This window comes from Microchirus variegatus (assembly GCF_963457635.1).
Source record: "Microchirus variegatus genome assembly, chromosome: 7".
Taxonomy (NCBI): Eukaryota; Metazoa; Chordata; class Actinopteri; order Pleuronectiformes; family Soleidae; genus Microchirus; species Microchirus variegatus.
The window spans coordinates 824,997-838,480 of record NC_139808.1 but is presented as its reverse complement, the minus strand read 5'-3'; the positions used below and the strand labels follow the sequence as shown (position 1 = coordinate 838,480).

General features: G+C 41.1%; 1 protein-coding gene across 1 annotated transcript; it reads left to right on the top strand.

Moving 5' to 3' along the window:
- Positions 1-1,037: 1,037 nt before the first annotated feature.
- On the top strand, positions 1,038-10,415 carry frs3 (fibroblast growth factor receptor substrate 3; the record flags this gene model as incomplete). Its single annotated transcript, XM_083892293.1, has 7 exons — positions 1,038-1,155; positions 4,792-4,920; positions 6,083-6,171; positions 6,294-6,480; positions 7,553-7,714; positions 8,863-8,984; positions 9,072-10,415. The coding sequence occupies exons 3-7, from the start codon at positions 6,106-6,108 to the stop codon at positions 10,413-10,415; spliced, it is 1,881 nt and encodes a 626-aa protein (XP_083748419.1). The 5' UTR covers positions 1,038-1,155; positions 4,792-4,920; positions 6,083-6,105.
- Positions 10,416-13,484: the final 3,069 nt, after the last annotated feature.

Genomic DNA, 13,484 nt, shown 5'->3' with positions numbered 1-13,484 from the left:
ATGAGCAAACACTTGGGCAACAGTGGAGAGAGAAAAGACGCCCTTTTATCTGCCTCGACAGGTTGGGGTGAAATACTAAAACTGATCATTTTGTGGCTGTGTTGGATCTTGTTTCCAGTGGTTTTCCGGTCTTTTTATACTCACTTTATGCCGCTTTTGACAGTTAATGTGCAGCTCTGTTATCATTTGTTCAGTCTATGCAGTCATATTATTTATTTGCATGAGTGTTGTTTTGATTTACAGAGATTACGACTTTATTCTCATAGTATTAAAGGTGTCATATGTAAGAATGTGGCCAAAAACAGTTACAACATTCAAATTCAAAATACAGAGGTCTTTTAGGTTTCAATTTCTGACGTAACTGGCAACCCGTGGTTGCTCGGCAGCTGAGACTCTACTGACTGCAATGATTGGTAGACGGCGGTAGGTGGCGCCACATGCCAAAACATGATTTGCAGTCTGCAAAATATTTTTTTTAATGCAAATAATTTGTCTGTACTGTTGTTGTTGGTGAGTTCAGTTTGTTATATGAACATTATTCCTGAGTCTCTGTGACATATTAGGAGGATTTTATGATTTATTGCATAATGCACTACTTTACTCAACTTCTAAAATCCTTTATGCATTGTGTTCTTTCTTTCTTTTCATTTTTGACTTACATCCATGTCAGAATTTGCTCCTCGTCGCCATCCGTCGTGCAGCAGCAGCATTAGCAGCAGCAGCAGTCGTCAGTCACACCTTTTCCTTCTCCCTGGTCCTCCAGCGCTCCTTTACCTTCTTTCCTCTCCTCGCAGCCTCGTTGTCTGCCTGTGAACTCTCACCCCAGCTGCTTGGGAAATGTCACACAGGCAGAGACAGAGGCCCGTGTTGCAGTAGGGGGGCGTTATAGTAGAAGAAGAAGAAGAAGAAGAGGAGGAGGAAGGAAGGAAGGGGGAAAAACAACACAAATATTATTTTTCTTCTGCTTTCCCTGCATCCTATAATCGCACCCTGTCGTGCAAATGCCACATCCCGCTAACACCAACACCACCATCATCCTCGGCAGCAGCAGAAGCAGCAGCCGCAACTAATCGCAGCAGCAGCAGCAGCAGCAGCAGCTTCAGTGCTCGTTTCGCATTAAGGCAAATATCAGAGAGGAAAAGCCGTGTCAGACATGTGAGTAACAACAAACCACGTACACACTGACTGACTCTGTGTGTGTGAGTTAATGTTAATGTTAATGTTAATGTGTGTCGTTGTGTATTTGGTGGTTGTCAGTGAGCTGCTGCTGTTGCTGCTGCTGCTGTTGTCGTGCTTTGGTATCATGACTCTGACCGAGTGTGAGTGCACATCAGCGGAGGGGGAAGGTGAAGCCCCGCGGTCGGCTTGGTTTAAGGCTCTGTGTCGGTGTGTGTGTGATGGAGCAAACAGGCTGTATGTGTGTGTACGTGTGTACATGTGTGTGTACATGTGTGTGTGTGTTTCTCAGATGGAGGGAAAGCTCCAGTCACACTGTATGTGCTCTGTTTATCCTGCTCGCATTGATTCAAGGTAGCAGTGTGTGTGTGTGTGTTTATGTACGTTTATTTGTGTGTGTGTGTGTGTGTGTGTGTGTGTGTGTGTGTCCAGTCAGATGTGCAGGCCCAGGTTTGAGCCGCTCTTCTCAATGCAGCGGTGTTGCTCTGAAATGTGTCCGTGTACAGCGCGCGCGCGCGAGCGCGTGTGTTCTTGTACTTGCGGCATACTGAGGACCAGTGAGGGTTTTTAACCAACAAAGTGAGGACATTTTGGCCGGTCCTCACTTTGTTTTCATTGAAATCACTTCCTTAGGTTGCTATAACATGCTATACTCAATTTGTCGAAAAAAAAAAAAAAGTATGACTTTTTTGTCAAATTTTGGACCAAATTTTTTTTTCTCAGATTTGTTTTCAACTTTTGGACGACAGAGTATAGTTTGACGTTTTTTGTCCAATCTTGGACGAAAAATTTTGGGTCGATTTTTTTTTTCAAAATTGTGTACGACATAGTATAGTATGACGTTTTTGTCAAATTTTGGGTCAAATTTTTTTTGTTAAGATTTTTTCCAATTTTGGACGACACAGTATAGTTTGACGTTTTTGTCAAAAAAAATTTGTCAAAGATTTTTTTCAAATTTTGGAAGACAGTATAGTTTGACGTTTTTGTCAAATTTTGGATGAAAAATTTTGGGTCGATTTTTTTTTTCAAAATTCTGTACGACATAGTACAGTACGACGTTTTTGTCAAATTTTGGGTCAAATTTTTTTTGTCAAGACTTTTTCCAATTTTGGACGACACAGTATAGTTTGACGTTTTTGTCAAAAAAAATTTGTCAAAGATTTTTTTCAAATTTTGGAAGACAGTATAGTTTGACGTTTTTGTCAAATTTTGGATGAAAAATTTTGGGTCGATTTTTTTTTTCAAAATTGTGTACGACATAGTACAGTACGACGTTTTTGTCAAATTTTGGGTCAAATTTTTTTTGTCAAGACTTTTTCCAATTTTGGACGACACAGTATAGTTTGACGTTTTTGTCAAAAAAAATTTGTCAAAGATTTTTTTCAAATTTTGGAAGACAGTATAGTTTGACGTTTTTGTCAAATTTTGGATGAAAAATTTTGGGTCGATTTTTTTTTTCAAAATTCTGTACGACATAGTACAGTACGACGTTTTTGTCAAATTTTGGGTCAAATTTTTTTTGTCAAGATTTTTTCCAATTTTGGACGACACAGTATAGTTTGACGTTTTTGTCAAAAAAAATTTGTCAAAGATTTTTTTCAAATTTTGGAAGACAGTATAGTTTGACGTTTTTGTCAAATTTTGGATGAAAAATTTTGGGTCAAATTTTTTTTTTTCAAATTTTGGACAACAGTATAGTATGACGTTTTTGTCAAATTTTGGGTAAAAAAAATTTTTGTCAAACATTTTTTCAAATTTTGGACGACAGTTTAGTATGACGTTTTTGTCAAATTTTGGACCAAAAATTAAAAGAATAATGTGATTAAGGTGTGTGTGTGTGTGTGTGTGTGTGTGTGTGTGTGTGTGTGAGCACAAAGAAACACTATCGAGACTCATATCGAACATAAACCGATTAATCGTCACCCATACGTATATATATACATATATTAAAGGGACGAACATGGAAAGCTAATGGTAAACTTTGAAACTTTCACGAATCTGAGGTCGTAAATGTGGCTCAGCTGAATAATCACAACAATTTTGCTTTCTGGTATTGGATAATTATTGTCATATATATAATATATAGAAAGTTTAAACGTGTGTTCAGGAAACAATGATTAATGCTGCTAAGCACACTAAAACCTTTATTTTGTTTCACCTAGATGTTTGTTTTTTTACAAAATTAGTTTTTTCCTTAATTTGCCTTGTTTTTTTTAAAGGTGCATTATGTAATTAAATCTAAATCAACTGACCATAAAATCCTCCTAATATGTCACAGAGACTCAGGAATAATGTTCATATAACAAACTGAACAACAGTACAGACAAAATAAATATTTTGCAGACTGCAAATCATGTTTATGTTTTGAAATCATGTTTTGACATGTGGCGCCACCTACCGCCGTCTATCAATCATTGCAGTCAGTAGAGTCTTGGCTGCCGAGCAACCACGTGTTGCCAGTTACGTCAGAAAACCAAACATAAAAGACCTCGGTATTTTGAATTTGAATGTAGTAACTGTTTTTGGCCACATTCTTACATATGACACCTTTAAATATACCATATTTGCTTTGTATATTGTTTTTATTTTAAAATATATAAGTGCACTTCAGAAAAGACCATTAATGTTGTTTACAAAAAAACACCACACATAACAAGTACTCAACATGAGACAGTACTACATTCATTTTTGAAGATATTAGGCCTGGGGATTGATTTAGTAACTGTAATTATTGCCGTACGACTACATCACTTAATTTAGTTTAAATTGTATTAGAGTTTGGCTGATATGGGTTTTTCTATATGACCAATGATGATGATATTGAGCTAACGGTTCAGTCAGTGGATGATCTCTGATAACATTTTACCCCCAATATGTTTGACAGAATTTCTTTTGTTTCCCCCCAATATGTTTCCATCTGATAAAATATAAGAGTTAATTCCAAAACATTATACAGAAAATTGCTCAACTTATTATGTCTTATTTAATGTGTTTGATTTGGGGTTATTTGACTTTAAAGAAACTTTGGGTTTGATGACTGAGGTTAAACTGTTTTTGTCATTTTTGTCATCATAACATTCAAAAACAAAGATGGTGCTGATACAGATGGGACATTAAATTTGTGCATCTCTGTTTTTAACTTTGTAGAAGACATAGATTATTGATAGTTGGATGTGTTGATGATTGCTATTTTGGAATTTGTTTGTTTTGTTGTGATGTTAGTGTGTGATCACATTGGACAGGGACACAGTCGGTTACATATGTGTGTGGAGACTTTAAATGAAGGGAATCACCTGTAGGGGGTGATCTTGGTCACTGTATTTTCTATTGGCCGCTATTTATTAACAACTGTGATTATTTTGATGATGAGTTTATGAAGATGTTATGATTTGAACAAAGTGTTAAGTTTATTTTGACGTCTCGTCGCCTCTCAGCGACTCCTTCGTTCTTCGAAGTCGCTGCAAACTTTTGTTGTTTTCATGAACCCGTCTTGACATTTTACTCTGTTATGTTATTACTGTATCTTCAAAAACCGTTATGTGTATTCATTCCCATACACCGTCACGGTGAATCCACAGTGTTTTTGTGCTGACGAACTCATGCTCTCGTTTCCAGGGGGAAGAACATCGTTGCGTTTCTCTTGAAGATGTCAGTCCGTCAAACCAACTGGCCTGTGATGCCGATGCCCAGTAGAAGATCCTGGGATTGAGACGTTAATCCCTTCACACTGATGGCCTGGACTGAGTAAGGATTTTAGCTGTGACTTTTCCCTCACTTACCTCTTCTAAACCTTTTACCACCTAGCATTTGTTATATTACCACTAGTTATCATGAATAAGGTAAAGGTTTATCCCTGTGAATTGATTTATTGATGTAATTCCTCTGCCCTCAAAGCACATGAAATGCTCCCTGCTTTCAAGACTATGAAAAAGCACTAAACCTTATAATAATGAACCAGTCAGACAGGTCAGTTAGCAAAAAGTAATATCTGTGTTTGTTTATTACAGTGTTTGCAAAAGCTACACACTATTGGCAACTTTATTTATCGACGCTATCAGGACATAACCAGGATTTCAACAAAGATATAACAGTTTTTTTTACATATACTTCCACCAAAGAGGTATATGTTTTTGCCAGAGTTTGTCTGTCTGTTAGCAACATAACTCGAAAAGTCACAAACAGATTTGGATGAAATTTTCAGGAAATGTCCGCAATGGGAACACGAACACGTGATTAAATTTTGGCCGTGATCCGTAGATCTTTTCTCTTTTTATCGCTATTTTGTGGGGGGGCTGAGCTGCCTTGGCGGAGGTCTGCGCCCTCCGAGTGCTTTTCTAGTTTAGAAACATGTTGCAGACTATACACGTCTCAATAAATTAGATTATTGTGGAAAAGTTCAATTATTTCAGTAATTCAACTCAAATAGTGAAACCCTGTATTATATACATTAAATACACACAGACTGAAGTACTTTACGTCTTTGGTTCTTGTTAATTGTGATGATTTTCGCTCACATTTAACAAGAACACAACACTAATTTTTTGAGATACTGAATTTTGGGTTCTTGAACTTTTCCGCAATATTCAAATTTATTGAGACGCACCTGTAGCTAAAGGGTCAATAAGATTTTGAACTTCTAATGGTATGATCATTTATTATGTCATATTTTATTGTTGTAAATCACATTGTATTGTAAATACATGTAAATACTGTGTGTGTGTTTTCTTTCAGTGTTTTTGTGCAACATCACAGCTGACATAGGTTTTTCCAACTCAAACAATCAGTGATTTGTTCATATTGCTTTAAAAAGGTGTTGTCATTGTTAAAGGGGCAGTAGGCGATGATGATGATGATGGTGATGATGATGATGATGATGATGATGATGATGTTTTGCGTCCTCTGACAGGTTTCAGCTGGCCTGCTGAAGCTATGGGGAGCTGTTGGAGCTGTCTGTACAGAGACCCCATCCGAGACAACCATCTCACCAAATTTAAGGTGAATAATCTCCATTTTTTGAATTTCCTTTGTCTGTCTGCTTCAATTAGACTGCGATTAAAAAGAACACATTATTTGAGTGTATTTCCAAGAATCCACCCTCTTTGTTGTACTTGTCCTAGGTCACCAATGTGGACGACGAGGGCAACGAGCTGGGCTCTGGCATCATGGAGCTCACGCAGACCGAGCTCATCCTTCACACGCGCAAGCGGGACGCCATCCGGTGGCCGTATCTGTGCCTGCGACGCTACGGCTACGACTCCAACCTGTTCTCGTTTGAGAGCGGTCGCCGCTGTCAGACGGGCCAGGGTCAGTCAATATACTTTCACTGGTTCAATTACGCCATTTAGCCACGATGTTGGTGGGCTCTCACTTTGTATAAGTTATTGTTTCTTTGTTTTTTTTGTTTGTTGCTTTTCATTGGAGACAATTTGACATGTGAGATTAGAATAAGACAAAGTTAAGAAGGGCTGAATTCCAGTTTAGTACAAAAAATAGCATCCTACATACCTCACAACATCTCAACCCAAAAGTCCCTTTAGGAATAGAAATAAGGCACTCTGTCTTCACATGAACTGTATATTATGTGAGTATACACTCACTTTCAGTTGTGATCTATGACTGGTTGTGGTTCAACGTTAGGTCCAAGAAGTCATGGCACAAATTGAAGTCTATAAAGACCTAATCTGGACAAGAAGTCTGATCCTGGTTAAATGTTATCTTCATGGATGAACTTGTAACATGACCAGTAACACCTTCCCCGATTAATGCAAATTAAAGATGTTGGATATTTACACTACCGTTCAAAAGTTTGGGCTCACCTATACAATTTTTGTTGTTTTTTCCATCAAAAGTCACACTTTTATTCATCAAAAGAGTTGAAAAACAAATAGAAAATATAGTCAAGACATTGACAAGATTATAAATAATGATTTTTATTCAAAATAATAATGTTGCCCTTTCGTCAAAGAACCAGTAAAACTGTTTTCAGCTGTGCTAACATCATTGCACAAGGGTTTTCAAGGGTTTTCTAATCATCAATAGTCTTCTAACACCATTAGCAAACACAATGTACCATTAGAACAGTGTAAATGTGCCTCTATACACCTATGTACATATTACATTAAAAACCAGATGTTTGCAGCTAGAATAGTCGTTTACCACATTAACAATGTATAGAGTGTATTTATGATACATTTAATGTTATATTCATTGAAAAAAGAGTGATTTCCCTTCAAAAATAAGGACATTTCTAAACAAATTATGGGTGCCCATTAATTGATAAGTTGTGCCTGTGTCTTTATTGTGTAATCCATGTCTGATTGAGCCATAATAATAATAATAATGATGATAATAATGTTATTTTATTTCCCCACATTAGGAATCTTTGCCTTCAAGTGTTCTCGGGCCGAGGAGATCTTCAACCTGCTCCAGGAACTGATGCAGTGTAACAGCATCAACGTGGTGGAAGAGTCCATGATGATGAGTCGCAGTGGTCACACGCCGGAGATGGACATGGCTCGCACGCCGCAGACGCCCAACAGTGAGTCACACACACACACACACACACACACACACACACACACACACACACACACACACACACACACACACACACACACACCTCACACACACACACACACACACACACCTCACACAGCTGGTAAAGGTTAAGTGACCAATGATTTCTTCAAAAGTCTCAGTTCTTATGACTAGAAAAGATTCACTTTAAGCAAAAGGTGACTCCACTGTGACACTTTGAAGTATAACTTACATCTATTTTTGCCCCATGTAGTAATACCTTCTTATAGTTTTCTTTTAAAATCACGTTATAATATCATGTCCAGCTAAAACAGTTTGAAAGAAAGGATACAACTCAGCTGAGCCTTATTTACTCTACACTGGTGAATATAGAGAGGACGCTGTCCTCGCCTGCTGTTATCAACAAAACCATTGGAATTATATTTAATTTTATGGGAAATAATTCAATAAAATTGTGACCTGAAAATAGAATAAAAAATAAATACAATGACTTCCTCATGCACATTATTATCAATCATTAACTTCAGCATGGATCACTATGTTGACACTATTCAGTAAATATTATATCATTTTATCTGGGTTTGGCTCTTGTTTGCTCTCAGTCAGTTAGTGCTGCAATGATTAATCGATTATTAATCGATTACTGAATTAATTTTCAACTATTTTGATACTCGATTATTCGTTTTGAGTGGGTTTTTTTTCTTGCCTCTGATTTTTCAGCTTCTTAAATGTGAATATTTTCCTGATGTCTTTGCTCCATATGAGAAAGAAAGTCATTTTGATTTGAGGACAAAACAAGGACATTTAAGAGCAGCATCATTTTGGGGTTAAGGAAACGCCAACGTCAACATTTTCTGACTTTTTATAGAAACCAAACTTTTAGGCAAAGCAAGTTTATATGTATAGCACCTTTCAACAACAAGGTCATTCAAAGCATAGAAATGAGATGTTTATCAAATAATATTCAGATATAAAATCAAAAAACTTAAAAACGAGCAGGCAAAATATATATGAAAAACATTTGTTGACTTTGTTCCAGATATGATGTGGTGCATTCTAGTCGACTGATGGAGGAAACAATGGACTAAAAACTGCTGCTCCACACAGTTCTTTATCCGTGTCTTTACTCTGCGACTCTTGTGTTTGTAGCTCCAGGATTTCCCGTTCAGGCTTTTCCTAATGGATACCCAGGTTATCCCATCAGAGGCGATTCCTCTCAGCCGTCACTCGCTGACGACCATGGACACAGCCTCATGGGTTTGGAAGACCAGGTAAGAGCCTGACCACGTCCCCCTTTACAGCCTTCTGGTGAGTTGACACAAGAGTTTTATGTTGTGTTTATTTCCCTCCCCTCACAGACCCACACCTATGTGAATACAGTGAGCATGGAGGGGGATCTGTCCATGCGTCACTGTATGCACTCCCTGCCCGAGGTCAGGCCCAACACTTTTACCGAAACAACACGGGGGGTCATGCCTGTCGGGGGCCAAGGGAACCCTCAGCCCACTCTGCGCTGCTGCCCCCTGGAGGAGCACAAAGACGCTCAGGTGTTCTTGCAGCCATCCTCGCAGGAGGTCAAATTCAGGCTGGGCCCCACACCGGCACAGCGCCATCTGCTGGAGAGGGAGCGAGAGAGGGAGCGGGAGAGGCACGGCCACAATCCACACGGCCTTCAGCCAGTAGAGGGCGCCACAGGCTCAGAGACGGACGGGGACGAGCCGTCCATGCACCTGTGCAACTCTCACTCCTATCACCACTTCCTGCACCACGCTCACCGCCACCCGGGCCTCAAGCACCCGGACGGCTGCCAGAGCGGCGAGCTCACCTACGAGAACATCAACGGCCTGAGGAGCGGCCGCAAGCAGCGGCTGAGTCCCAGCAGCGTGTCGCAGTCGGTGGGCTCCAGCAGCAGCAGCAGCACGGGGGACAGTCACCCCCACCCCCTGCTGCACCCGCACCCCCACGGCCCGGCGTCGCTGCCGCCGCAGGGCTACGCCTGCGAGAGGGGCATGGGCGGGAGTCACCGTCGGACGGCTCTGCTGAACTACGAGAACCTGCCCTCGCTGCCGCCCGTGTGGGAGTACAGAGCCCTGCAGCGCGACGACGAGCAGGAGGACGAGGACGACGAGCAGGACGAGGAGGAGTACGAGGAAGAGGAGGAAGACTTTGACGAGTACGAGTTCTCGGAGGGCCCCGGCACGCCCAACGGGTACCACCAGGATAGCCGGGGCATCCACAGAGACGCCCTGCAGAACTATGTCAACACAGAGCAGGTCCAGCCCCGGCTGCCTCCTCACACCTGCCCTCCGCACCCACGGCCGTGTCAACCAGACAGAGGGGGAGGGATATTTAGCTTTGATTTTGGCAAGCGATCGAGGCCGGGGGTGGGAGGGTGTGAGCACAGCCACATGCCTCCATCGCGGCAGCTGAATTACATCCAGGTGGACCTCGAGGGAGAAGCTCCCTGCCAAGGCCTCGGCGGCGGCGGTGGCGGCGGCGGCGGTGCGCAGTTGCAGCCGCAGCCGCAGCACCAGCGCCTGCCGCCCAAAAAGTGCGGAGCGCAGGCGCCGCGGCGCAGCGAGTGCTACGCCGTCATTGACCTAAAGAAGACGGCGGCCATGTCCAACCTGCAGAAAGCTCTGCCCAGGGATGATGGGACTTCCAGAAAGACTCGCCACAACAGCACAGACCTGCCTCTGTAGACGGTGTTGGAAACTGAAGAGGAGCGACGAAGACAGACGGAGGCTTATCCTCATCTTAGCACACTGGACCCTTCACTGTCATCCATCCATTCAACTGTCGGGCTGACTAATACGATACAGGTACCTAATTAGAATCTTACTATCTGTGCATAGAAGAGTTAAAAAAACACACGCAATCTCTGAGGAGATTTTATTCTCTTTATTTATGAGGTACGCGCGTTAGCGAAGCTCGCGGGAAAAAAAAAACGTTTTTTTTAAACTGCGAATGCTGTTCGCTGGATTTATGGATATCTATACATGAGCGTAAAATCACATGTACACACAACCGTTCAAAAGTTTGGCCTCACCTATGAAAATTTTGATGTGTTTTTATTTATTTGTTGTGTTTTTATTCATCAAAAGAGTTGCAAAATGAATAGAAAATATAGTCAAGACATTGACAAGATTAGAAATAATGATTTTTATTCCAAATAATAATTTTGCCCTGTTTTCTAATCATCAATAGTCTTCTAACACCATTAGTAAACACAATGTACCATTAGAACAGTGTAAATGTGCCTCTATACACCTATGTACATATTCCATTAAAAACCAGACGTTTGCAGCTAGAATAGTCGTTTACCACATTAACAATGTATAGAGTGTATTTCTGATTCATTTAATGTTATATTCATTGAAAAAAAAAGAGCTTTTCCTTCAAAAATAAGGACATTTCTAAGTGACCCCAAACTTTTGAACGCTAGTGTACATGGAAATCACATATGTGTGATTTTATGCTTAAAGCAGTGGCCTCTGTTTTCAGTTGAAAGTATTCATCGCCATAATGTATTAGCAAGTTTTAATTCTTTAGAACCATCTTCAGTTACACGACATTCATACGTTGTATTTGTTGTTTTTACTGAAACACTGTAAGAGTCAGAAATGTGACCCACATTCCAGAAGGCTTAGAGCAGTTGGCATTTTTGGGGGAAGGTTAATGATTGAGCCGAGTCTCCGGCCTCGTATTCATACCTCATCACGAGCACCTGAGTCTAACGTTGTGGCCGAGTCGACGAGGCCGTTCTTTCTTACTATTATGCCTGTAGAGCATTTTGCACACAATCCTATGGAATTGTATTTTATCATATTTGAGAGTTGTGTTGTCCAAATCGAGTTTGAGATCGTAAAAAAAAAAAGACAAGAAGAAGGTAGAAGATATTTGGAGAATTAGCCTTAAAGGTCCAGTGTGTAAGATTGTGACTCCCTCTGTTTACTCCCCAAGCACATCAGGAAACTACGGTGGCCTGTGCTTCAAAATAAGAAATGCTGCTGTAGAAACATTAGTGCCATATAATAAGACATTGACCAGTAAGAAAAGGTTTAAAGGACTCGTATTATACCATATTTCTACCTATATTTTATACCATAAGTGAACCTAGTTCCCCTGGTGTCCTAATGAACATGTCTGTGACATGCTTTGGTCAAAATACCTTAATGCTAACATCAGTTAGCATTTGGAAAAGCCATCATAAAATGTAAATCCATTGAGGCTGGAAGTTTGTGTAGAACTCTGTGCTGCACTGTCGGGCTGCCGCTATCGAATATTTTTGGAATTGAGTATTCAACCAATTATTTTTCGATAGCTGCAGCGCTAGTAAGCTACATAAAATCAGCTAACATCAATGTTTACGTTAGGGTGTTAGCAACTGGATACTTTGCGCTCAAATGCTGAATCATTGAGGACGTGCTGTTTGCGGTGGTTACACTGCACCATGTTGGCTTCTTGTTTAAGACGTGCGGTGTGTGCGTCTGCTAAAACGGTCCGTGTGGAACGATGATCCCTGAACAGGCCGTGAGAGATGGGAATAAAATGAAATCTCGAGTAATCGTTGCAGCCAAGAATAGAACACTTCGTCGACTTCCGCTCTTCCTGATACTATTGTCCTCGTCTGCACTTAGAGCTTTGATCGGGCCCAAAAAAAATCAAGCCCGACCAAACCTGAGCCCGTGCACGTTGTGTCCGAGCTTTGCCCGATACATTAACTGTAATTACGAGTCCGAGCGTGATTTAAACTGACAAATTTTTTAATACGTGAGTCGTAAATGTACACGTACGTCCACGTCCTCCCCAGAGCGGGCGCTTGTTGTACCTGCTGCAACAGTCTCATTTACAACAACTACAGAGCGGCTGAGGTACGATTCCATGAACGCGTATGTTGCCGATGACGATACGCTTCCTGGTTTTTAAATGATGCGTTCGTGGCCGCAGGTTTTTGGCACCTTCACACAATACGACGTGCTGTAACATGCCACGCGAACGCGACGAGGGAGGGAAAAAACACAAATGCTCGATCAGGCATCAATGCTTGACCCACGGGACGGGTTGGGCTCGGGCTCGGGCAGAGAATCTAAACTCTACCTGCATTCTCCAGGTTTTTAGGCACAAAGCGGAGCTACGCGAGACAAGTATTCCAGGAATGTGCCATTGTGACGTAGCAATGAGTGAGGAAGTCAACATCGCGTGTTTTATCTCCTGTACTTAACTTTTTTCACACTTTGCTTACTCATAGGACCTCCAGAGTCCCAAATATAAGTATTAAAAAAAAAAAAAAATTTACGTTGATTTTGCATAATATGGCCCCTTTAATCAAAGTCCTACAAAACCAAACATACTCATGTCTAGTTTCCTTCCTACACGTCACACACTGGACCTTTAAAGCTATAAACTATGGTAGAAGCAGCACACATGGATTAACTAAGCTGAGGCTCACTCCTGTCCACATGCAGCAAACAGGGGGGGGGAGAAAAAACAAAGGTAGCATATCATTGTCACGATCGCATCTCCTGCAGATCATCGCAGACCTTTTTCCGGAAGGTCCACAGCATTTTTAAAAGCTCGTCACATTGCACTTTCGACCCTCGGCCACTAGGACGCGCTCTGTCACTACTCTCAGCTCCTTTTGCCACAAAGCAGGAGGACAGAATCCTTCACTAGTCCACAGTGTAGTTGAGGTTTGAGTGGCGTGAAGCTGTAAACCTCTCATTTAAATGTGTCGGTGATCAGGTGTGAGTGCTCCGCTTGTTTTGATG